We start from the raw sequence: 25,122 nt of genomic DNA on the forward strand, positions 1-25,122 counted from the left end.
GAATCCTCTGGCATCCGCCCCGGCGGGCCGCCCCCGCCCGCGGCAGCCCCCCGAGCAGCGGCCCGGCACCGACGCCTTCCCGGCGGGGTAAATATTGGGGGCCCGCGGGCCCGCGGAGGGGCGCAAACCCGGGGGGAAACGGGGCTCCCTCCGCCTCTTTGTTTTTGCGCGAGAGGGAGGGGAGGGGAGGGGAGGGCGGACACACGCGCGTTCGCACTCGGGTACGGGGAAGGGGGGGCAACCCGGGCGCCGCCCGCTCGGCCCGGCGAGGACAAAGGCGCGGCTGGGGACGAGGAGGAGGAGGGTGACTATTATTTTGCAGGCTTAACCGGGGGAGGCCCCCCCAGTCCGGCCCGCCTCCCCCTCCCCCAGGTGGACCCTTCAAGGCCCCAGCCGGCTGAGAGGCCACCCCGGGCGGGGATTGGGGGACGCTGCGGGGGGGGGGTGGTGGTCCGGGACTAGGGTGCTGGGGCCACCCCAGACTGTTGATACTGTTGATTCGGGCTTCTCGGCCAAATCCTGGGCTTCTGTGTGTTTCACCGGACAATCAGCAGCGCCTCCCCCCTTCTCTCCCGCCTCAGGGCTCCGGACCTGGGGGTCAGCAAGGCTGCTCCCGTATATTGGATGGGGGCGCTCAGGGGGGGGGGTGCCCTGAGGTGATGGGGTGTGTGGTCACTCAGCCACAGATTCTGTTTTCCTTTGTGGAGAGAAAGAAAGGGGTGGGGGTTATTTATCAGATCGGATTCTCCCATTTCTGCCTGGGAGAAATCCATGTTTTGCTAGTCTCTGTGGACACAAACTATGTTTGTGCCCGGTCTCTCTAGAGAGAGGATTCCCAAGCTCCTCTTCACGCGAACTCAAAGTGGGGTGAGCCCCCTCCCCAACTTTTTCCCCTTAGTTCTTCTGCTTGTGTTCTTGGCACAGCCTTCCTCCGGGAGAAGGATTTGGGGAGAAGGGGATCCAGAGTGTCTGAAGTTGCCCCCAGTGAATGCCTGTGTTTGGGGCTTCTTTGCCTTCCGGTCTAGAGTGCCTCTCCAGTTTTTATTTTAATGGTCTAGTGATAAGGGCTCTTGCTGGGGGTGAGGGGGTGTCAGAGTAAGGAAACTGTCCATGTGCTCTGCTCCTGGGTAGTTTGTAAATTTTTTTTAACCAGCTGAAACTCCCGGATTTGGGTCTGCCTTTTTTTTTTTTGCCCTCCCCCCCCCCACCCCCCCCCCCACGGGAGAATCGGCAAAGAACTGAAAAGCTTCTCCTTTTCCTGACTCTATCTTATCTCCTCTCCTCTGGGAGGCTTTTTAGGGGACAGTGCTGGGACAGTCTAGGCTCTCTCTGGGGCCCTGCCCACCCCCCCGCCCCCCGGGGTCTGGGTGGCTAGCTGCAGGGCTGTTGTTTGCACCCTCTCTTCTCCCCTTCTCTGCCCACAGCCTGGTGAGTGGGGAGGGGCTGGGGGGGGGTCATGTGCAGCATATTTATGTAAGACACCCAGACGGAGGGCGCGGGTATTTATATAACCCGGCGTGGGTATTTATGTAATATAGGATGCGGGTATATTTATGTTTCTCTCCTAACCTGCGGCTTTCCTGGCTGCCATGTGTGTTCTCTGAATTGGCGTTGGCGGAAAACGGACTGGGGGGGGCAGTGTTTGTGTATGTACACACCCGTGACACCTCCCCCCTCCCCTCCCTTCCCCTCCCCCTCTGTGGGGCCCATGGTGTGTGTGTCTTCTTTTCTTTCTTCCTTTGGTGTGTACACACAGGCCAGTGTATATGTGAAATGTGCAGCATGTGAGTTTTCTGCAAATGTGGAGTGTGTTTCTCTGGCAGCCGTACCACCTCAGCCGGGACTGGCCGGGCGTGTGGGCAGAGGCCCTTGGTTGAGAGCCCAGAGTTTGGCTGGCATGGGGTGGAGGCCACTTCCTTGTAGCCACCGGGTGAAGGGCCAGTGGCGGCTCCCTGGGAGTTAGGTGCCGGGGCTGGATGTCTCTGCTGGGCAGGAGCTGTTGGCTTCTAGCCTCTGCTGGGCCAGAGAGCTCCATCCAGCCTGGCCGGCCCTGAACTAGATCTCCCGCATCTCCCCTCCCAGGTGCGTCTGGCTTTGGGGATAGCATTTGGCTTAGGGAAGAGGCAGGCCCGCGACAGCCACTTTTCTGTCTTCCTGCTTTGCTTCCCAGATCTGGCAGGACTTTAGTCCTGTTTATGTCAGCTGGGGTGGCAGGAACCCTGTCTGGGTCATGGTGAGGAGGCTGCCACCAACTTGCCGATGGGGAGAGAGGGGCCGGTGATGTGGCCTTCTTAGGCCGGTTCCCTGGCAGCAAAGGGAGGCCACCCCCCATATAGACGCTCTGAGATCTTAAGGCTCCCCCATCTTTCTCCCCGTTTCCTAGTTCACCATTCCCTATCCCCTAACTGTCAAAGCTGCCTCCTGGCCTTTGAGTTTCCTCTAATGCTGGCCAGGACCCCAGAGGGCACAGGGATCCCTAGAAGGGTGGCCCCTGGTGTTCCTTGGGCTTGGCCGCAGGATGGGGCACAGGAAGGAGGGAAGCTGCTCACATCAGCATCCCTCCCTCCGACCTCCCCTCCCACCCCAAAGGCCAGGGCTTCAAAACCTGGCTCTGGTCCCTTCAGTTGCTCCGTGGGGCCCTCTAAGGAGACCCTCCTTCTAGTCTCGAAGGAAGCCAGCAGACAGTCCATCCACAAAAAGATGGGCAGCGAGACGTGTGTGAGGGGCTTGGGGTTGTAGGAGAGGGAGGTGCCTGGCTGTTCCGGTGGCCCCCTTTCCTGGCTGCCCCCTGAGCTGGGGAGGAGGCCCCTCTCCTACAGGCACGTTGCAAGCTTTGGGTAAATTCTGGCCACTGGAAAGACCAGGCCAGGCTGTGGAGGCCCGGGGTCCAGTTCTTAGCACTAGAAGCATGGGGGGTGGGGGCAGGGGACCCTCTGTTCACCTCGTTCTTCCATCCCTGGAGGTTGGAACTTGTGGGTGGTTGCCATGGTAGCACCCCCAGACCGATCAGCTCCTGCATCACCCCCTTTGTCTTTGATTTTTCTCTCAGGGTCTTGGCCCATTGTGGCTGGCCTGCCCCTGAGAGACTCTTATTGGAGGATCCCCAAATGAATGTCCCCCCAAGGAGACGCTTGCTGGGTTCTTCCCTCTGGGGCCTTATCTCCAATTCCGCCTTCTGCCTGGCCACCCTGACGTGTGTTCTCAGCCCACCCCAGCTCTGGCTCACATATGGAGGCCATCAGGCCACCAGACACCTGGTTGCCTCTGGGCAAAGCCAGGCCAAACCTCTTCTTGTACAGTGGGAGGGACGTCTCCAGGGTTCCTTGTGTCTTTCCTTGGCCTCTGGTGGGGGTGTGGTGGGGCCCAGCGGGCTAGGCTCTCTTCCCGGCTCCCCACTTCCCTGACCCACGTGTCTCTGCTTCCCTCTGCAGCGAGAGTGAGTCATGGAGCTGCGTGTGGGGAACAAGTACCGCCTGGGACGGAAGATCGGGAGTGGGTCCTTCGGAGACATCTACCTGGGTAAGTGTCCTTGATTCCAGCTTGGCGGTTTTGGGGGCCCTGGGGACAGCGCCGGGGACAAGTAGGAGGGAAACTTGCCAGGTCTTCAGGCTCTGAAGCCAGCACTTGGCTCCAGGCCTCCGGTGGTCATTTTTGTCCCCAGGGCCATCCCAGGTAAGGAGGGAAGCAGCAGGTTGTCAGGGAGACGGGCGGGGGGGGGGGGTGTCCCCTCACACAGGCAAGGTGGGTTGGGGTTCCCACCTGCTGTAGGCTAGGTATTTTTAGCTCTGGTTTCCAGCTGCAGATGACCTGAGTCTCCAACTGGGTGTGGAAAAGCCCAGGCTGGGGTAGCACCCATGTCTCTTGCCTCCTGGGAGAAGGATGCTGGCAGAGGAGGACTGGGCTGCCACCTGATCCCAGCTAGGTCCCCTCCCTCTGCTTGGTGGGGTGGGGGGCTGGAATTCAGCCCAGGCAGGAATGACAATGACGGCAGGCTCTCCCAGTAACCTCTGGGTGGGGTGGGGGTAGGGGGTCCAATCCTAGCATTCAGGATCTTTCTCTCCAGTTGTGTTTCCTGTTGAAAGTCTGAGTTTGCCCCTGTGTTGTCATTTTAAACAAATCGCTGACATCTCACCCCGTTCCTTGACCTGGCAGAAAAGAGGCTCCTGCCTTCAAATGCTGCCTTCTCGGCCGCGAGAGAGCATGGTCAGGAGTCACGGCCCTTCTCCTCAGGGGTAACCTTGAATTGGAGCTTGTAGAGCAGGGCGGCCAGCCCCTGGGGTTTATCCTCATGCCTGTCTCTCTGCCCCTCTTTCCCTCCTTGGAAACGCAAAGTAAATAATTTGTGTCCCAGGCAGAGAAAAGCATCAAGGCAGGGTGCTGTGCTCAGTGGTTCTGAAGTCAGGGAGCAGGGGGTTTCTCTTCCCCAGTGGTCTGGGTCTCTGCCCTCTTGGGGTGTGGACTCTTATTTCTTGGTGCGCTGCTGCCTCCCCCCACCAGAGGGGTCATTCTCGGAGCACGTAGTTGGTGCTGGGCAGGGTCCTCCTCGAATGTGGTCACCGCACGTAACAGCAGCCTCTGGAGATGGGGCTGAACTGTTCCCCCGCCCCCACGGGGGGGAGAGGCTGTGACAGAACACGAGAGGAAGACGTCAGATAGGCCTGAGTTCTAGACCTGGCTTTGTGCTGCTGCGGGAACATTGCGTGGCTGCTCCGTACCTCAGTGTCCCTACGCAGAAAGTTTGTCTGATGACGAGGCCTGGCTGGCCGAGAGCAGAAGGCACGGAGAAGCTGTTTTCGGCACACGCGCACATCTGCTCCTCAGAAACATTCGATCCAGGGTCTTCTCTTTGCAGAAGGGAACAGAATGGGGAAGAGGCAGGCCGAGGTCATTCAGAAAGCTAGTGTCCCCGGTCCATGTGGTGGGACCTCCCGGGGGGGCAGGGCTTCCTGTTTCTCTAGTTTATTTTAAAAACCAGATCTTGATGCACGCCTCTGCGGACAGGCTCTGACTTAACCTCTTCCAGCATGCTTCCAGCAGCTGAATGTCCTTGAACAGGTGATGACCTCCGCCGGCCTTGGCTTCCCTGTCAGCGAAACGGGGTCAGGAGGCGCACGAGGTGGCGCAAAGGAATGAGAGCAGAGTGTGCCTAACGGCCGCACGTGCTGGGCCCAGCTGTCAGGCTTTTACATCGTGTCCCCCACCAACCCGCCGTCTTTTTGGGGATTTGATACTGTCCAAAGGATTTGGGTTCCCCTTGGGCCTGCGTGGAGGTGGGGAGCCAGTTCTGCCCTGAGAGCAGCTGCCCCGTCCAGCCTTTGCTGGGTGTTCAGGCAGAGGGGGTCCTGTCACAACGCCGTGTCCTGCCAACTCGTTCCTGGGCTCCTTGCTAGCGTGGGGACAGCGGTGATTGTAGGGCCTCCTGGGCTGGCCTCACTGGCTCCCTTTGTTCGAAGCTCTGGCCATGTTCTTGTCGCCAGTGCCTGTGCCAGGGCCTGACTCCAGATGGCCTCTGCAGGTGGGGCTGGGCGCAGCCTCCAGGCCCTGCTTTCCAGGATCACCCGACGGTGAGGGCTTTGTGGGTAGGGCTGCGAGGCCTACAGCTTCTCTTCTGGTCTCTCCCGCAAGTATCATAAGGGGACGACCAGGAGAGTGGGGCTGGCTTTGTCAGGGCCTCGGGTCCACTACGCACGGTCCAGAAGTGACTGAAACCGTGCCCAGTCTACCGCCACTGGCTGTGCACTTTCAAGAACTCCCTACACCTCTTAGTCTCTGCTCCTCGGTTCTCAATGATGAAGGAATGGTGTCCCCCCAACAGGTGGTCGTGGGGGTGCTCTCTCCTGTCCCTCCAGTCTAGCCAGGTCCCTGATGATGTATGTGTCTCTGAATGAGCCCCCATGTGAGGTTGGGCACCCCCTCTCCCCACCCAGGACTTCCCCAGGCCCCAGATCCAGGCCCTCCTCTGTGTCCCAAGTTTGTTTTTCAGACTGGCCCATCCCCTAACAGGGCCACTGTTCTCTAACTGCTGGGTCACCTCTACTGCCCCTGCTCTGGCACTTGTCACTTAGAACTCCCCTCCATTGCCCCCACAGGTGAGCTGAGTTCATCCAGGGTGGGGCTGCCTCAGCTGGTCCAGGGCTCACTATGTGTCTGTTGATTGAACGAATGAGCTGCTAGACAGTTGGGATAGAGAGAGAAAAAAAAACGGAGACTTTGGGGGACGAACATCTAAATCCTAGCTCTGCCTCCAACTAGTCCTGTGATATTGGGCCAGTTACTTCACCTTTTTGAGCCTCAGTCATGAGAAGTAAGGGAGATCAGAGAGAAGGCTTGCAGCTTCCTGATAGGACCCAGAGGTGGCAAAGGGGCCTTGTTTCAGGTGGGGGGAGCCTTTGGGGACAGGAGCTGTGGCGGCTTTCCAGCGCTCTCCAGGGACACAAAGCCTTGGCCTAGTGGCGAGGACCATGTCCTGGGAACGTGAGTGTGACATTTTAGTCTTTAACCTCTGGTGTTTTAGTTTCCCTGTGGGTCAAGGAAAGATACAAAGAGTTCACAGGAATAGAGGGCTCCTCCTCCTCTCCCCCCTCCCTCCCCACCTCGGGGAAGGCTGCTCTGCCCAGCACCTCTGCTCTCTGCACACATCTGCTGAATCACAAGGGCCAGAGGCCCTACTTCCGAAGCGTCTAGGTCTCCGCATCCTGCCTGGCCAGGGCCATGGTCAGCTCTTGCCTGGACAGTTGGGGCAGCTCCTTTTGCCCCTCCCGCCCCCTCCAGTCCTTTCTAATGTGCCAGTGGGTCTGAACAAGGGTGGAGAGTGCAGATTTGTCCTACAGGAGACATTTGGCAAAGTCTGGGGATGTTTTTGGTCATTTCAACTCAGGGAAGACAGGGGTACTGCCGGCAACTAGTGGAGAGAGGTCAGGGGTGCTCCTGACCATCCTGCCGTGCCCAGGGCGTCCCCACAGCAGAGAACTACTGGGTGTCAGCTGTCAGCGTGGAGGCTGCGAAACCCTGTAATACGACATTCATACCTGGCCTGCAGAGTGTCAGGCTTAAGGCCAGGATCTTAGCCTGGCATCCGAGACCCTTCTGATATCTCCCTTGTTCACCCCTTCCTCTGTCTTCCTGAGCTACCTCGAGCGCTAGCAGCACCAGACCACTCAGAGTTCACTGCACCCCACTCCTGTCTGGCCTTTGCACGTGCTGTGACCTCCCTCTGGCATCATCCTGCTCATGCATCGGGAACCCTTGCAACTTCTGTGCGCCCACCCCTGAAGCCCAGGGGTCAGTATTTACCAATCCCAACTTTTGTTGAGCACTTCCTGGGTGCCGGACACTCAAAACAACCTCTCCATTGCCACAGCCTCCCTGTCCCCCAGACACGTGTGTGGCTCTCCCCAGCGACAAGTGTTGATGTGCCGGAAGTACTTTACAGTTTGCAAAGTACTTTTTCTCCCACTGCTCCCTGGATCTGGTCATCTGTTTTCTTTTTAATTTTAATTTTATTTTATGTGGTTCCAAGATGATCACATGTCATAAGATTCCATTTATGTGAAACGTCCAGAATAGAGGCGCGTCCACAGAGGCAAAGGAGCTGAGTGGTTGCCCGGAGCTGGGATTTGGGGGAGATGCGGAGCGAGACCCGAGGGGTACTGGTGTTTGGGGATGGTGAGCATGTTCTCAAGTTGATCGTGGTGTGGGTTGCGCAGCCTTGTGAATACGCAAACCACTGCGGAATTGCACCCTTCAGAAGTAATTTGAAGTATGTGAATTCTGTTCCAACAACAGGTGTTGAGAAAAAGTACCCACGGGTAACCTGGTATCCAGTGCAGGGTCCTTCACTCCCTCCTGGGCTAGGGGTCAGCGTAGCCCTTCCCGCCCCCCACCTCCTTACTGGCTTCTTTGCAGGGTTTTCTTCTGTAGATACAACCAGACACAAATAACGTATTATTTCCCCCACGTTTTCTTGTTTGTTTGCAAACTGGCAAGAGCATAGAATACATGCTGTTCTGTACTTTGCTTTTTCACTTCCTGTGTCTTTGAGATCTGCCCGCCTTGCCACAGAAAGAGAGAGAGAGCTTCCTCATTCTTTTTCCATTGTATTCTGGGTTCCTGGTGGGCCTTCCCTCTTTAGCGAGTCCCCAGAGTGAAGGACATCTGGCTTGTGTTGCCAGCAGCTCACCTCGGGACAGCATCATTCCGGGCCTTTTTTTGCACTCACCAGGGTGTTGAGTGTCCCCACCCCCCACCCCCGCACCACAGCCCTGCCTGGGACAGCCCTTCCACCCTCAGAGCTGGGGGTGCTCTTTCAGGCCCGTTTGCAGCTCTCTTATAAGGAGGCTGAGCGTGTTTTCATAGGAGTGTGCCATTTTTATATGAGTGATTTCTTCCTCTCCAAGTGTCTGTTTGGATTCTTTACTCTGTTTCCTTTTTGCCTTTTGTCTTTTTCCTACTGATACCTAGTAGCTTATTAACATATTAAGGCTACCGCTCTTTGCTGCTGAAAAGAGTTACAAATGTGTATTTCTTAAGACTTTGTTGCTGATATTTTTGCCATGGAGAAGGGATGGGAAGCAGCCCTTTTTTTTCTTTTTTTTTTTCTTTCAATGGTTTTTGGATTTTAAGTCTGGGATTAAAAAGGCTTGCCTACCACCAAGTTATAAGACAATCCTCTCTCCTCTTCTCATGTCTCATTATCTTCTTTATTTTTTAACTTAAGATTTTTATTATTGCTTATTTATTTTTTTTTAAGTTTATTTGTTTTGAGAGAGAGAGAGAGAGAAAGCGAGAAAGCAGCGCAGGAGCAGAGAGAGAGGGAGACGCAGAATCCAAAGCAGGCTCCAGGCTCTGAGCTGTCAGCACAGAGCCCAATGTGGGGCTCAAACTCAGGAACAACAAGATCATGACCTGAGCCACCCACGCGCCCCAAGATTTCTTTTTATTTTTAAGTAATCTCTACACCCGAAGTGGAGTTTGAACTTACAGCCCTGAGATCAAGAGGCACATGGTCCGCTGACTGAGCCAGCTGGGCATCCCTCGTTTTCTTTTTATTAAGTGTTGAGTAGATACAAGGGAATACATATAGCAGATACGCACGATATTAGGCCCCTTCCCCTCTTCCCCTCAGAGGAGGGCGTGCCTGCCATCTAGCCGGTCCCTGGGACCCCACTGCGTCCCCTCCGCTTGCCCCTCACAGAGGGGACCACTGTCTGTTGAAATCGTTTTCTCTTGCTAAAGAGTTTTATCACGTTTGTATTCCCAGACCTAACACTGCTCAGCGCTGCCTGTTTTGAACTGTGCCTGCCTTGTTCTGTCTTCCTTTTTTTTCTTTGCAAAGCAGGTGAAATTCACATAACAAAACTAACCTTTATTTAAAAATTTTAAACATTTATTTATTTTTGAGAGAGAGAGAGAGAGACAGAGCTTGAGTAGGGGAGGGGCAGAGAGAGAGAGGGAGACACAATAGGAAACAGGCTCCAGGCTCTGAGCCATCAGCACAGAGCCTGACGTGGGGTGTCTCCAACCCACAAGCTGTGGGATCATCACGTGAGCTGAAGTCAGACATGCAACCGACTGAGCCACCCAGGTGCCCCCCATATTAACCCTTTTTAAAGTACCCGATTAAGTGGCATATGGTACGTCCCCAGTGTAGTCCCAAAACATTTTCATCACCCTAGAAGTAGGCACTGTACCCATTTAAGTAGGGTATAATGCCTTTCCCCATCCCCTACCCCTGGCAACCACCAATTGACTTCCTGTCCCTGCGGATTTACCGGTTTTGGACATTTCCCAGAATGGAATCATGCAGTGTTTATGCTTTTGTGTCTGGCTTCTTCACATAGCGCGTTTGTAAGGTTCATTAATGTTGCAGCCTGAGTCCGTCCTTCGTCCCTTTTTGGGGCGGGTCACATCCCACTGCATGGAGAGAGGCATTCAGTGCACCCATAGGTTTGCTGCTGGGCATTGGGCTGTCTTCTCCTTGGGTGCCTATGATTGGGGCCGCTCCCCGCTCTCTCGGGTGCCAGAGCCGCCTGCCAGCTGCACAGAGCCGGCGTCCATTCCCCTGCGCTGCCCTGCGGCCCTCCGCCCGAGGTCTGATTCACCGCTCTGACCGTGCACATTCTTGTCCTCCTGGAGCCCACATGTCTCTGGAGGGCACATACTGAGGTATGGACTCGCTTGGCCTAGGGTTTGTGTGTGTTCAGCCTTCCTAGGTAGATGCCAGCCTGGTTGTGAAGGTGGCTGTGCTGGGGAGCCTGGTCGACTAGGTCTCTGAGCATACGGCTCTAGATCTCAGGGTCATGAGTTCAAGCCCCACGTTGGGTGTAGAGATGACTTAAAAAAAAAAAGTTTGGAGCACCCAGGGTAGCTCAGTTGGTTGAGCATCTGGCTCTTGATTTCAGTTCAGATCATGATCTCCTGATTTGTGAGTTTGTGCCCAACCTCAGACTCTGCGCTAATAGCAAGGCGCCTACTTGGGATTCTCTCTTTCCCCCTCTCCGCCCCTCCCCTGCTCTTATGGTCGTGCTCGTGAGCTCTTTCTCTCTCTCTCAAAATAAATAAACTTTTTTAAAAAGGGCAAAGAGGGCTATGCTGACTTACACCCCACCTTTGTCTTTTTTCTACCCACTTTTGCTTCACTTGGGATTTCTCCTGGTGTGCGGTGTGGACTATGGTGTCTTTTCTCAGATGGCCAGCTGTTCCAAGGACCCTTATTGCGTTGCCTCCTCCTTTCCCCTGCCCTGAGACGCAGGCTTTCCCCCACCCTAAGGTCTTCTCATGGTGGTGTTCTCTGGTCTTTCTCCTCTGTTTGTGCGTTCAGGCTACGTGGTTTGAGTTACTGCCGCTACAGTTCTAGATGGCCCGTCTCTCGAGTCTTGCCCCCCCAGACCTCTAGCTCAGCCCACTCAGTATTAGAGCTGGGGAAACAGGGCAAGGCACAGTTTGGATTTGGGTCTTTCTTGAGACAGAGCCTGGCCCCACGCCCTTCTCCCCTTCTCAGCCTGACATCCCACTGCCCTCACTGCTCTCCAGCTCAGTGGCTCGCCCTCTCCAGGATACAATTCCTTTTACGTGACCCATCTCCCTTGACATGTGGCCTTCCGGCTGCACCAGCCTGTGGCTCTGTGACATGTCCGCAGTTCTTCTCATCCCTCCCCTTGCACAGGCCGCTCTTCCCTTGGGCCGGTGCCCACTCTGTGCCCATACCCCCTCCGCTCTCCATTGATTGATGCAGTACTAGGTTCTTTGCTGCCATTCTGGCCTCCCCCAAGGGGTGCTGGACTGCTCAGGGGCAAACACGAGTGAGCCCTGGCCCGGGGCCACCTGCCTGGCCCAGCGTGACCCAGGTCCCTTGTGCCCCCCACACCCCGGCAGGTGCCAACATCGCCTCTGGTGAAGAAGTTGCCATCAAGCTAGAGTGTGTGAAAACGAAGCACCCGCAACTGCACATTGAGAGCAAGTTCTACAAGATGATGCAGGGAGGAGGTGAGAACTGGGAGGGGCCGTGGGCGGAGCCTGCAAAACTGCATGAATCTGTGCATGTGCCCAGGGGAGGGCCTACCCTGATGCCCCTCCCCTCTCTGGCCTTCAGTGGGAATCCCGTCCATCAAGTGGTGTGGAGCGGAAGGGGACTACAATGTGATGGTCATGGAGCTGCTGGGGCCTAGCCTGGAGGACCTCTTCAACTTCTGCTCCCGCAAGTTCAGCCTCAAGACGGTGCTGCTGCTGGCCGACCAGATGGTGAGCCCCAGCCCCTGCCCAGGCCAGGGACCGTGGGCTCCGGTGGGCTTGCAGCTGCCCTCCCAGCCTCAGTGTGCCCACCTTGCCACCAGGTACCAGCTCTGCCTGCTGCCTCTGGAGGATGCCGCAGCAGGAGGCCATGACAGGGACATAGGACAGGCTTGGTTCCTGGCCCAGGACCAGGGAACCTGGCCCATTGGCTGTAGAATGGGCGAGGGGGTTAAATGCAGATTCCTAGTCCCACTCCAGGAATCCTGGGTTGAGCTCCTGGGGTAGGACCTGGGACTCTGCTCTCGGGTGATTCTCAAACCAGTGACCACACAGACCTGGATCCCGCCCCAGTGTGGTGACCAGAGGTAACCGCTGAGCCTCTCTGAGCCTCCGTCATCTCAGGTGACAGTCTCCCCTTGGCTGGGTGCTGTGGAGTCAACTGGGCCTCCCCCCAGTGCCTGGGCCAGAGCAGATGCCTAATGAGGAGCAGTCCTGGGGTCCTGGAGTCCTGTTAAACTCAGAGGAGGAAAGCTCTGTCAAAATAGAAAAGCATAGAATTTTGAACTCTTAATTTTATTCTCTTACTTTGTAAAGTAGCTCTGTGCCCAACGTGGGGCTCAAACTCACGACCCTGAGATCAAGAGCCACATGCTGTACTGAGTAAGCCAGCCCAAATGCCTCAAAAGCATAGAATTTGGGACCTGGAATGATACGTAGAGTTCTTATTAGGCAGGGCTCTGGGTCCGTGGCTGACCTACAGTTATGGTCCAGATATGTTTGTGCAGAGGAGAGTTGCAGATCCTCACGGGATGTGACACTCAGTAAAGGCTTAGGAAATACTCGGGCAGTGCCAAAGGCAGCTGTTGATTTTCAGAAGTGTGAGGTCCAGGGAGGGGACTGACCGGCTGGAGGACGAGTTGTATGCGTATCTGTTAATTTAAGTTTCTGACACACAGTTTAAAGAAAGAGTCTCTGTGTGTGCCTGACTTGGGTGTCCTCTGCAAGCTGGGGGACAAATCCTGTCTCTTGGACTCCATTGCTGTCACCCCTATCGTCTCCTCTTTTCTCCCTCTCCTCCCTCCCCCCCATAATTTGGTTACCAGAATACCCTTCAAAATGCTTCTGACTCCGGCTTCAGGCAGCAAAGCCTTTGATGGGGACCCGGATGCCATTCCAGGCTTCATTTCTTGATCTTGCCATTAGCTTCCCTATCTTGCTCTCTTTCCCCATCTCAAAACAACCTCGGGGAACTCCTCTTTCAGAATTTCCTTCTACATTCCCTTCCTCCAGGAAGTCTTCTCTGACTTGCCCGTCGACATCATCTTACGTAGTTGCAGACAGATCTTCCTCCCCGACCCAGGGCAGGGAACCATGGATGTGTTTTCTGCCTCTGCCACCCCAGCCCTCCGCCCCGGTCCAGGGCCTGGCGCAGAGTGCTAGTGAGGGCCCTTCCGTGGACCACTTGCCAAGTGACTTGCTGTCCCCTCCCCAGATCAGCCGCATCGAGTACATCCACTCCAAGAACTTCATACACCGGGACGTCAAGCCCGACAACTTCCTCATGGGGCTGGGGAAGAAGGGCAACCTGGTGTACATCATCGACTTCGGCCTGGCCAAGAAGTACCGGGACGCCCGCACCCACCAGCACATCCCCTACCGGGAAAACAAGAACCTGACTGGCACTGCCCGCTATGCCTCCATCAACACCCATCTGGGCATCGGTGAGTGTGTGAGGCCCAAGGGCAGCGTGCACCCCTGGGCTGCTGGCCGGGACCCTGACTTTCTGTGGCCTGGATTTATTCCCCACCCCTTTTTTTAGTTTATTTAGTTATTTTGAGGGGCGGGGGAGAGAGAGAGAAAGAGAGACAGAGAGAGAGAGAGAGAGAGAGAGAGAGAGAGAATCCCAACCAGACTCTGTGCCAGCCAGCACAGAGCCAGACGCGGGGCTCGAACTCACGAACTGTGAGATCACAACCTGAGCCGAAGTAAGAGTCAGACGCTTAACCAGCTGAGCCACCCAGGCACCCAACTCCCCCAGTTTTTGCCCCAAAGTCAGGTCTTCCCCTTAAGAAGAAGAGCTGTGGCTGAAGCAAGCCCCTTAAGGTGCCTTACTTCATCTCCACAGCAGCCTTGTAGAGCGGGTGGGGATGGTCCCCTCTTCCAGTGTGGGGGACACGGGCTTGCAGGTGTGGCGCCGCTTGCTTTAGGCTGTGCAGCTCAGCAAGTACGAAAGCCGGATTTGACCTCAGCCCTGTGTGGCACCTTGCTTGTGCCCTGTCCACAGGGTGGGCTGGTGGTGAGGCACCAAGTTACTATTATACAGTTATCGGTTGAGTAAGTATCTGAGCTGGAGAAACCGCCCTTTTCTTTCCCTTTTCCATGTATATTTTGGAGAGAGGGAGAGAGGGAGAGAAGTGAGGGAGGGGCAGAGAGAGAGACAACAGAATCTGTCAGCATAGAGCCTGCTGCAGGGCTTGAACCCACAGACTGTAAGATCATGACCTGAGCCGAAGTCAGCCGCTTAACCAACTGAGCTACCCAGGCACCCGCCCCCTTTTTTTTAATATTAAAAAAAATTTTTTTAATGCTTTTTATTTATTTATGAGAGAGAGTGTGTGCAAGCAGGGGAGGGTCAGAGAGAGAGGGAGACACAGAATCTGAAGCAGGCTCCAGGCTCTGAGCTGTCAGCACAGAGCCCAGTGTGGGGCTCGAACCCATGAACTGTGAGATCATGACCTGAGCCGAAGCTGGACGCTTAACCAACTGAGCCACCCAGGCGCCCCCTGTTTTTTAATGTTTATTTTAGAGGCAGGGGAGTGTGTGTGAATTGGGGAGGGGCAGTGAGAGAGAGAGAGAGAGAGAGAGAGAGAGGGGGGGGGAGAGAGAGAGAGAAAGAGAAAGGATCTGAAGTGGGCTCTCAGACTGCGAACCATAAGATCATGACGGCAGCTGAAGTCAGATGTGCCCTAGACTGCCCTTCTCTGCAGAAGGTTAATGACCCGCACCTGTCTGTATTGGGTTGCTGCAAGTCGGCATGGGGGGTGGAAGGAGTGGTGCCGAGCCGGGCACACAGGGCAGGCGGTGCCCCTCAGGTGAGGAGCAGGTCTCGGAGGAGGGGGGCCTGGTCCAGGTGGACCCGCCCCTCACGTTGTCCTCGACTCCATGCAGAGCAAAGCCGTCGAGATGACCTGGAGAGCCTGGGCTACGTGCTCATGTACTTCAACCTGGGCTCCCTGCCCTGGCAGGGCCTCAAAGCGGCCACCAAGCGCCAGAAGTACGAGCGCATCAGTGAGAAGAAGATGTCGACGCCCATCGAGGTCCTCTGCAAAGGCTACCCCTGTGAGTAGCCCAGTGGGGGGGCGGCCGGCCTGGGGACCCCCGAAGGCCTCTCGGAGGGCGAGACGAGGCCACACAGCCCACACTGGACCACTGCTGCCCCAGCACCGGCACCTTAATGGCTCGCGCTCTGTCACTGCCCGGGCCTCCCTTCCGGCCCCTTCTTGCAAGGGCTGCGTATGAGGGAAAGCTGGGTCAGCCTTACTCCCGGAGCCTCCTTTACTGCCCGCAGAAAACATGCCCCTTCTGACGCTTCTGCTCCCCACGTGTGGGGGGTGTTGCCCCCACCGAGCAGTTCTCTGCGCTGCCGGCTAGGTGTCCTCTGGCGTAGCGCGGTTATGCCACCGTCCACCTGAGGTTCAGGGCTCCATCCCACGAACTGCCCCCTCCTCCCACCTCCGACACCATCGGCAAGGTCAGGTTGCCACCATGCTGTGTGTCTGAGGTTCCCACACCCTGCACCTCAACTGGGCTCAATTTGCTAGAGCGACTCTTAGGACTCCGGGAAGCTTACCTCGTTTGCCATGTTATTAAAGGCAATGAGGAAGGATGTGGAGGAACAGGGAACAGCCAGAGGAAGAGGTGCACTGGCCGTGGTGTGGGAGGGGCCCGAGCACAGGGGCTCTGTCCCCATGGAGTCGAGGTGTGTCACCCTCCTGTATGTGTTCACCCTCCTCCTGTGTTCAGCAGGAAGCTGCCCAGACCCCATACAGTTGGGGTTTTTATGGAGGCTTCCTCACGGACCCATAGACAATCACCAACTCTGTGTCCAGCCCCCTCCCTCCTAGAGAGGTATGCGGGGAGATGGGGCGCTGGAAACTCTCTGCTTCTAATCATGGCGTGGTCTTCCCAGTGCCCAGCTCCCACGCATCCAGGGGCCACCAGGAGCCCACCCAGAGGTGCCTCATCTGGAGCAGAAGAGTCTCCTAGCACTCTTAGCGTTTAGGGCTTTGTAAGGGTTTTAGGAATTCCGTGCCAGGAACCAGGGGCAGAGATCAGTGTATATTTCTTGTTCTCTCATGAGGAGCTCTCCCCAGCCCTGCTTTGGGCAGGAAGAGATGAGAGTTTTCCTCCTGTGGTGTTGGGAGTTCCAGTCAGGCTTGTGAATGTCCTTTGGACTGGATGACAGCTCTTGATCTGTCATCTGCATGGCTCCCCCAGTGGTTGGCGGGAGCAGGTAGAGCGGTGACCTAAGGTCAGCTCACTGTGAGGGGACACTGGCCCCTGATGCACGGCTCCTCGGCTCTCGCCTTCAGAGGCCCTGCTCTTGGGCAGATAGGGGTTTTAGCGCCACCTGGATGCCCCGGGTTCTGCTCTGGCGCCATCTGGTCCCCCCGCTTTGGTTGAAAGTGTTTGTGGGGACAGTGGGCAGGGAGGGCGACACGGGCTGCTGGGGGCGCCGGGAGCCCGGGCCTCACTTTTTCTGTGCCTTGTGACCCCCACCAGCCGAGTTCTCAACATACCTCAACTTCTGCCGCTCGCTGCGGTTCGACGACAAGCCCGACTACTCCTACCTGCGCCAGCTCTTCCGCAACCTCTTCCACAGGCAGGGCTTCTCCTACGACTACGTCTTCGACTGGAACATGCTCAAATTCGTGAGTCACGTGGAGGCCAAGGCGGGCTTGGGGAACTGGACGGGGCAGGCCCTGACTCATGAGGCCAAAGTGACCCAGTGGCGGGCGGGGCTCCGGGAAAATGGGAGCTGTGAGCTGGACCACGCAAGCGACCTCACTGGGGTGTCCGAGGCCCTGCGGCCCTCCCGCTCCAGCCTCATCTGCGCTGACAGCACGTGCCGCTGTGGTCAGCAGGGCTCGGGCGGGGCCCCACCCCCCACCAGACCCAAGAGGACCTGGCTGGGCCTGGAGTCCCTCCCAGGTGCTCTCGGCGGGGCGTGGACGGTGCTGGTGGGACCCCCAGCTGTCCTGATTGTCGCCTCTGCCACCCTGCTCTTGCTCTGCATGTCCCAGGCGGCCGCCTTCACCGCGACCCCTCTGGCTGTCTTGGACCCATTCATTGTGGTTTCTCTCTTCCTGGTCATGGGACCCTGGGTGTTGCTAGGCGGCTGCTCTGTCTCCCTCTTTTAAGGGTCTTGGGGGTAGGGTGGGGAGAAGCGCTCGTCAGCTGTGCACCGGAGCTCCGGAATCTGTGAAATTGTGTGTCTTGTTTCACGTCTCTTCTGGAAAAGGGGGCTTCCTCGAGCCAGGCTCAGCCCCGTGACAGCGAAGCTATTGCACTGCCCTGCCCCCGCCCCTGTCCCTGTGCCGGGCCCGCGTACCCGCCCTTTTACTGGTAAGGACCCTCTGAGGCCCAACCTTTCCAAGATTTGCCGCTTGGCTGGGCACGCACAAGAGGCTGAGCCTCTGCTGTGCTCTCTGTCCCTTCCAGGTGCCCGGCGCCCCTGGGCACCCAGGGCCCTCCCGATAGGCCCGTGGAGGAGGTGGAGGAGCTGCCCCCCCAAAACTACTGGCCCGTGGTCTGGACTCCAGGGCCCCAGTTCTGACGTCACCAGGTGTGTCTGAGCCCATCGGGGCCAGGCCTGAGGAGGTGTCCCTTGGCGTGGTGGGGTGCGGTGGAGAGAGGGGGTGGTGGAGAAGGCCAGATTCTTGGGGATGGATCAGCCGCCCGACGAACAGATCCTGAAGGAGGGATGATGTTCACTGCCCTGGAAGGCCTGGTGGGAGCACCTGGAGTGGCTTCAGCAAGACCCCGACGGTGGCCTCTGTATCGAACCTGAACTCATTAAACGCCCCCACACCCGTTCTGCGAGTCATCCTGGTGTGCCTCTCCTTTCATGGTGGCTCCCCGCGGCCCGCTCTGCCAGAGGCTCCGGACCCGAGGGCTCACTGTCCTGGACGCTGGGGTCGACCCCCGGTCTCTCGCCCCTCTTCTCGCTGGGTCTCAGGCAGTGGCCCGGTGCTGTCCCCTAAGGAGTTCAACAGAGAGAATCGGTCTCACAGGCCAAGGGACCCGAGGGATGGAGGGTGGGGAGTGGGGCACCTTAACACCCCAGCCCTTCCTGCCAGGAATGTGGCCAGTAGGCAGCTCTCTTCGCCGGAGGGCGTGGCTCAAGGCATCTGGATGCCAGGCCTTCAGTCGTCTGTGTAGAAAGTCATTCCTGGGTCCGGTTCAGGGATGGGCTTGGCCCTCGCTCTCCGCGTAGCTCCAAGAATCGGGTCTTATGTTGTGGAGGCCTGTGCCGTGCAGTGTGGGAGCCACTGGCCATGTGTGGCTAATTTCTCATTAATTAAAATTAAAGCTGAAAACTTAGTCCCTCGGGTGCGTTTGCTACATTTCAAGCCCTCAGGAGCCACAAGTGGCTGGTCAGTGGCTGCCATACCCAACGAGGCAAACGTGGACATTTCCGTCATTCAGAAAGTTCTGCTCTAGATGGCTCCTCACAGAACCTCTCCTGGGACCACCCGGCTGACCCCTCACATCAAGCCAGGCCAGGAGCACCTTCCCCACCCACTGCTGCTACTCTGACCCCTTCCTGGGGTCCCCTTTGAGGCAAGCTCCCAGGTCAGAAGCTGAGCAGAGGTGCCAACAGCCTCATTCTGCACCAATCTCTGACTCGGCCCGGGCTGGACCAGCGGGAGCCTTTGACTCCTCCCCTGTGGTGAGCTTGACCGTCTCCACCTGCCCTCTGGCAGAAGCATCTGAGGACCCGTGACGGGGACCTTCCATGCCTGCACGCCAAGGCCAGGGTCCCTCCCTCCCCACGCTGTCACCAGCACCTACCTGCAGACCAGACACCATGCTAGGCACAGAGGGCTACGGCAAGGACCCCCCCACTCTACTGAGAGCTTCTCTCCCCGAAGTGGCCACCCTGCTCAGCGTCAGGGCGCTGGAGTCCCCGAGCCTGGGACACTGCCCTCAGCACACGCAGCCACTGTGTCCCAAGGCCCAAGCAGCAGGCCGGAGGATCGTCTGCACTGCCAAGGACAGGGTCCACACAACAGGGCTGGTTGCTGGTGTGATTTGATGTTGATCGTTTGTGTTTTCTGTGGGCAAATAAAAGCCAAGAACCCTCCTCGGTGTGCATTTCTTGAGGCATCCCTGGCTAGATGGAAACGCGAATAGCCCCTCCTGCTTTAGGGCTGGCCTTGACCCGAGACTGCTGGGGCCACACAGGGCAGGGGCTCCAGCCCTCCGCTCAGTCGCTCGCCCCAGGGTTCCACTCCTCTGAAGAGACCACTTGATTTCACCAGCCTTGGTCCCCCCACCCCCCCAGGTAGGGGATGAGCCCACCCGCGGCCTGCCCTCAGGAGGATCCCTGAGCAGTGCTATGCCTCTTACCACAGGCCTGCTCTCATTCTGGCTGGGCTGCTCGCTGCCAGCTTGTCTCTGTGTGGACAGGAGCCCAGGGGTGGGGAGGGGGCAGAGGCTGGGTGTCAGGAGGCCGAGCCCTGGTAGTTGCAGGGCACGGAGGGCTGGGCATGAGCATGCCGAAGTGTCCTGTGAGGTCTTCCAGGGGTGCAGAGCGCAGAGCTGGACCGGGTGGCAGAGGCCTGGATTCAGATCCCGGCTCTACGCTGAGCTGTGTGACGCCCCCCGTAGGGCATGAGGGCTCGTTGGGCCTCAGTTCCTCACTAGGTTTCAGGGATCACTCTGATCCCCAGTCCCTACCTCCTGGAGTTGCTTAAAGGCAAGGGCCAGCCCCGGCCCCCGTTTCCCAAGGACAACAGGGCCTTCCCGGTCACTTGCCTGGGAGAGACACAGGGTTGCAGGAGTCTGCACCCCGCGGCCTGTGAGCAGCGCCTCCCCCCACTCAGCCTGCAGCTCTCTTCTCCACAGATGCGGCCCCCCTCCTGCCAGCCCCCTGCCCTTCCCTGTGGACGACCCCAGGACCAACTAGGTAACGCGGCTGGGTGCCGCTCCCATGCTGGGCTCCTTTCTCTGGGCCTATCTCCTTTCCTCCTGCACTGGTGGGGGGAGGGCGGGGGCAGCAGCTGGAGGGCAGGCCCTGGGGGTTCGTGTTCCCCCTTCTGCCCAAGCCCGCCTGTTGGGCCTCTGTTTCTTCCATGGGGCATCTAGCCTATTCTTTCTTGAGCTCCACTTGACCTCTTGTCTTGTCCCAGGGCCCGCAGCATCTGGGTGAGGCCCTGGGCCTCCCCCACAGCACCTGCCAGAAGTCACTGCTGGGTCCAGGGACAGGGGAAGGACAGCCTTTGACAAGATCCCCCTGGCTGGTGCCCTGGTCCAAGTGCTGGCCCTGCCTCTAGCTAGCCTCTTACTCCTTCTCTGGGTCTCTGACCACCTGCCCTGCTCTGTTTGGAAACTTGGAGGGGCTGAGGGCTTCGGGACACAGGAGGAGCCCTGGCTGGGAGGGCCAAGGAGTGCCCTTGGTCGTTGTGGGGCACGAGCCCTCTCGGCTCTGCTTCAGCCCCACGAGACCAGGGCAGAGTAACCTTCGTCTGCGTCCCAGACCCGGCTTCTTCCTTCCTCCGGGCGGTCGCGTGGCTTCGTCTCTCTGTTCTCTGTGACTGCGGGTCATTCCCAGGTCTCTCGGGCTTCCTGCCTTGTGGGGAACAGAGGTTGGACCAGAGGGTCTCTGTGCTGGGCCCGCCTGGCCTCCTGCCCCGTGCTCTGCCCTGTGTGAGTGCCAGATCCAGAGCACCCTGAGCTCGCAGGCCTGACTGGGTCTCCTCTCCTCCCCACAGGGCGCAGCCCGGAACCCCGAGGACGTGGACCGGGAGCGGCGAGAACACGAGCGCGAGGAGAGGATGGGGCAGCTCCGGGGGTCCGCCACCCGGGCCCTGCCCCCTGGCCCGCCCACGGGGGCCACCGCCAACCGGCTCCGCAGTGCTGCCGAGCCTGTGGCTTCTACCCCAGCCTCCCGCATCCAGCAAGCTGGTGAGCAGGGACCTTGTGCGGTGGGCCGGGCACAGGGACTGCTGTGGCACCCCGGCACCCCGACACTGAGGGGGGCTTCCCCCGGCCTCGCCCTGCAGGCAATACTTCTCCCAGAGCGATCTCACGAGTCGACAGAGAGAGGAAGGTGAGCATGAGGCTACACAGGGGTGCGCCCGCCAACGTCTCCTCCTCCGACCTCACTGGGCGGCAAGAGGTCTCCCGGATTTCAGCCTCACAGGTGAGCCGCCCTCTCTCTCTCTCTCCAGCCCCTCTCCTGTGCCTCACCACTGCACCCCAGGGCCTGGGGCTTGGAGGGAGTCCGGGCTCGGGCTTCTGTTCTTTCCCCTCCGGTAACCTTGGAGCAGCCCCTTTTGTTAGGCAGGGTCTTGGCTTCCTTTAATCCTCAGAGGGTCGGCTTGGCCCCACTGACCAAAGTAGAGACTGAGGCTCTGAGCAGTAGCTCGAGATAGAGCTGGGATCCTGCCTTCACTACTGAGGCCCAGCCTGGGTGGGCAGCCAGGGCACTCACAGAGGAGGGGCTCATGGTTCCTCCGGTCAGGTCAGGATCAGTGCAGGATCGAGAGACGGGCAGATCCTATCTGGTGGCCCTACTCGAGGCTGTGTTTGGACTAGGAGAGTTGGGAAGGGGCAGTCCGAGGTTGCCCAGGCAGGTGTCTCGGCAGAGATGGGCAGGATACCTGCCATGGTCCTTTTGCCTCCGGTGGGTGAGGCTTGGGTGGGCCACAAGCTGGGAGTCTGGTGACCCCGACGCATATGTGGCCCAGAGAAGAGCATTGCCTCTCTGGGCGGCTACATCCTAGGGTCGTTGAGATCACACAGCCCCTACCATGGGCTCCAGGGGCAGTGGCGGGGCTGGGGGGTGGTAGCAGTGTCTGGAGCTCCGCGGTGGGGAGACTTGCCAGGTGGCCGTGATTAGCAGCTGACCCCCTCCACCTCTGACCTCTCCTCCCAAAGACAAGCGTGCCATTTGACCATCTCGGGAAGTGAGGAGGAACCACATCCGACCAGTATTTGCTTAGGTGAGTCCATATCTGCTGGAGGCACGGCCCAGCCAGGTCGAGAAAGGCCATGGCCCCAGGAGGAGACGAGTATATTCTGTGGGGGGTGGGGGAGTGGCAGGGACCCCCAAAACCAAGAGCTCTCAAGAGAATTTAAAACCTCGAAGCCTCTTGATTCAGGCTCTCGTAGGCCCAGCCCACACCAGCTAACTTTTCCGCTGGAAAACTCTTTACCTTCAGGCCAGTCATCCATCTGCTCCCACCTCCCCACCCCCCATCCCACCTCTTTGCCTTAAAGTTGTCTGGAAAGTTAGTTTCTAACAGAGACTGTCCCAGGGCCCAAACCCTCACCTCCCCTGGGACTTTAGCCCCGGCCCAGCCCTGGGGCTGTTTTTAAACACTTCTAGTAGGGCCTTAGGAGTTTATGTGCTAGAAAAGAAGGTGCTTGGTGGTGTCCACAAGCTCTCTGGCCCGCGTGAGCCTCGGTGGGACTGCACGGCCACCTGTGGTCTTGAGGTGGCGGACAGCAGGTCTCTGGTCTGGAGCCTGGCTTGGGGAAGGGGAGGTGGAGATTCTTTGGGGGTGGGGGGTGAGGTCCGAGCTCCCTGGGGGTATTATATATGTTTCGCTGGACCTCCCACCAGGACGCCCTGGGCATGATTTGCTCCGCAGAAATGCACTCCACAGATAGAGGGGTCCTAAAACAGGGCTTAGCTTCTCAGGTCTCAGGCCCAGGGCCCAGTCCTTCTGTGGCAGGCTGGGGCGGACACGTGGCCACTCCCCGAGAGGACAGAGGAGGGAGGGCGTGTGTTCTGCCTGTGAAACTGGCGCACCTACTATGTGCCCCAAAGAGGATCCAGTTCAAAGCCTGGGGCCAAGAGCCAGGCGGCGGGTGGGCGGCCCAGGCAGGCATGCGCCTGATCTGTCTCTCGTCCTCTCCTTCTAGTGTCTTCACTGTATTTTCTTTAAGAAAACGACAACAACAACAAAAAGATGGGGGAAAAAACCACTCAAAAGAACACAAAGAAAAAAACCCCAGCATAAAACCCGGCGATGGATTTTGTTTCTTTGATTTTTTGTTTTTCTTTTCTTTCTTTCTTTTTTTTTTTTTTTTTTTTGCCAACGGCAAGATGGGGAGCCTTCAGCGCAGAGGATTCTTGTCCCCACGCATTTCCCACTGTGCACAACCTTGAGGCTACCGAGTGCTCCCCCAGACACTGGGCTCCGCGTGCCAGTGCCAGACTGCCAAGGCCCCGCCCCGGCCACCAGAGACCCCGGCTGGGAGGGGTATCTCTGTCGGAGATGCGGCTGGTCCTCCGGTGGCATCAAGAGATGGCCTGAGGTGCTGGAGGAACGGTGTGGCTGGTCGGGGGCAGGTCCCACTGGGTGCTTTTGACCAGTGGGACCCCAGGAGACCCGCGCAGCCCCTAGCACCCTGAAATGACCTGGCTGAATTTCTGTGTTGGGCTTTTATCGGCATCTCCTGAGCATTTGGGTCCCCTCTTTGCCTCTCCAAGAAGACTTTGAGGACTGGGTAGCGAGGTGGGGGGGCGCTGAGATCCCTTGTGCGCGTGCGTGTCCATGTCTGCAGCTCCCAGGATGGCTGGGCCCCGCCCCACCTGCCAGGCCAACGTTTTGGTCTCCTCCTCCCAACAAGGACACAGTGACCTCCACGTCCCTCAAGAAGGGCACAGAGGGTCCCCACCACCACCGACCCCTGAGCCTGTCACCAGCCTGTGGCAGCCCCATCCCACTCTCCAGGTCCTGGGGCAGAATCCGTGGAGACTGCTTCCAGAAAGCATCTGGCTCCTGGGCTATAAATGAATTCTCCGGTCCTGACACTCACTGGGGTCCCAGCCTCCCTGCGTCCTTGCTCGCTGGAGGAGGAGCCTGGGGTCGGGGCTGGGTGCTGGATTTATCCTCCCCTCCTACTTAACACCTGTTTTTACTTTCTTTTTGTTTGTTTTCTCCATGTGTGTGTTTCCTAATTTATTTACCTCTCTTTCCCTTTTTTCTTTTTCTTTTTTTTTTTAATTAAAGAGCAAAGCTTTTTATTACTTTGTAATTTAAAAAACTGAAAAAAATACTGAAGAACTTTGGGGGGAATTTTGTACTTTTTTCCTGTGTAAATATTGGACTTTTTTGAGCTTTATTGTGGTTGTTAATTTGAAGTAATAAAGTAGAAAAGGATAAAGTGACATGGGCAGCCCTTGGTCCACCTCTTTGCTGGGGAGGGGTGGGTCCCCAGCAGACCTGGGAGCGGGTGGGGTTCTTTTAAATCAGTGTTTCAAAAACTGCAGGCACACCAGCTGGGGACCTCGTTCAAGTTCAGATTCTGACTCCAGAGGGTTGGTGTGGGGACCATCTGTCCACACAGGGTCCGTCCAGATGATGTCGCTGGCTCAGGACCACACTGCATAGGAAGGTTGAAAGCGCTCTTCACAACTGGATCTTATCTACACGAGAATTCTGAGTTTGGTCCTATTCATCTCCCTGCCTTCAGGTGGAGAAACTGAGCACAAGTACAATGACTTGCCAAAGGTCACACAGCTGCCTCTGCAGCTGCAGAACCAGAATTTGAACCCCACCAGGGAGCCCTATGAGGGAGGGTCCCAGGGCCGGGTCCAGGACCCAGGGCCGGGACCAGGACGGCCTTGATAAAGGAGCGGCTCTCAGCCCTGCAGGCCTTTGTCTCCCGAGCCTGAAGAAGAATTTGCCTCTTGGTTTACATTTATCCAACATGGTTTACTTTTATTACTTTTTAATTTTTTAAATGTTTTATTTATTTTTGAGAGAGAGAGAGAGAGAGAGAGAGAGAGACAGCATGAGCAGGGGAGGGTCAGAAAGAGAGGGAGAGACAGAATCTGAAAGACAGGCTCCAGGCTCTGAGCTGTCAGCACAGAGCCTGACGTGGGGCTCAAACCCATGAACCGTGAATGAGATCATGACCTGAGCCGAGGTTGGACGCTTAACCGACTGAGCCGCCCAGGCGCCCCCAGAGTTTACTTTTCAACTTCTCATTAACCCAAGAGCCACTTATTGCCACAACCTGCAAGACAAGAGCAAAGCCACCTGACTGATAGGCCAGCATGGAGAGAAGGTCAAGGGCTCTGAGAGGTTCCTCAGGGCATTTTGAAGTCCTTGGCCTAGAAATCCCCCAGAATTAAGGTCCCTGCTGTGCTGG

At 57.6% G+C, this 25,122-nt stretch overlaps 1 protein-coding gene across 9 annotated transcripts; it reads left to right on the forward strand.

Annotated features, from left to right (window-relative positions):
- Positions 1 to 3: 3 nt before the first annotated feature.
- LOC115303798 (casein kinase I) lies at positions 4 to 23,949 on the forward strand. Of its 9 annotated transcripts, none has more exons than XM_029953711.1 (12): positions 4 to 87; positions 3,432 to 3,519; positions 11,374 to 11,484; positions 11,591 to 11,739; positions 13,223 to 13,451; positions 14,899 to 15,069; positions 16,513 to 16,661; positions 19,861 to 19,921; positions 20,727 to 20,919; positions 21,018 to 21,157; positions 21,895 to 21,959; positions 23,069 to 23,949. In XM_029953711.1, the coding sequence occupies exons 2-11, from the start codon at positions 3,444 to 3,446 to the stop codon at positions 21,909 to 21,911; spliced, it is 1,296 nt and encodes a 431-aa protein (XP_029809571.1). In that variant the 5' UTR covers positions 4 to 87; positions 3,432 to 3,443; the 3' UTR covers positions 21,912 to 21,959; positions 23,069 to 23,949. The 9 variants fall into 9 exon arrangements, with proteins under 9 accessions (XP_029809571.1, XP_029809570.1, XP_029809573.1 ...); XM_029953710.1 differs by lacking the exon at positions 23,069 to 23,949 and adding an exon at positions 22,885 to 22,924; XM_029953713.1 differs by lacking the exon at positions 19,861 to 19,921.
- Positions 23,950 to 25,122: the final 1,173 nt, after the last annotated feature.

This window comes from Suricata suricatta, chromosome 10, assembly GCF_006229205.1.
Source record: "Suricata suricatta isolate VVHF042 chromosome 10, meerkat_22Aug2017_6uvM2_HiC, whole genome shotgun sequence".
NCBI lineage: Eukaryota > Metazoa > Chordata > Mammalia > Carnivora > Herpestidae > Suricata > Suricata suricatta.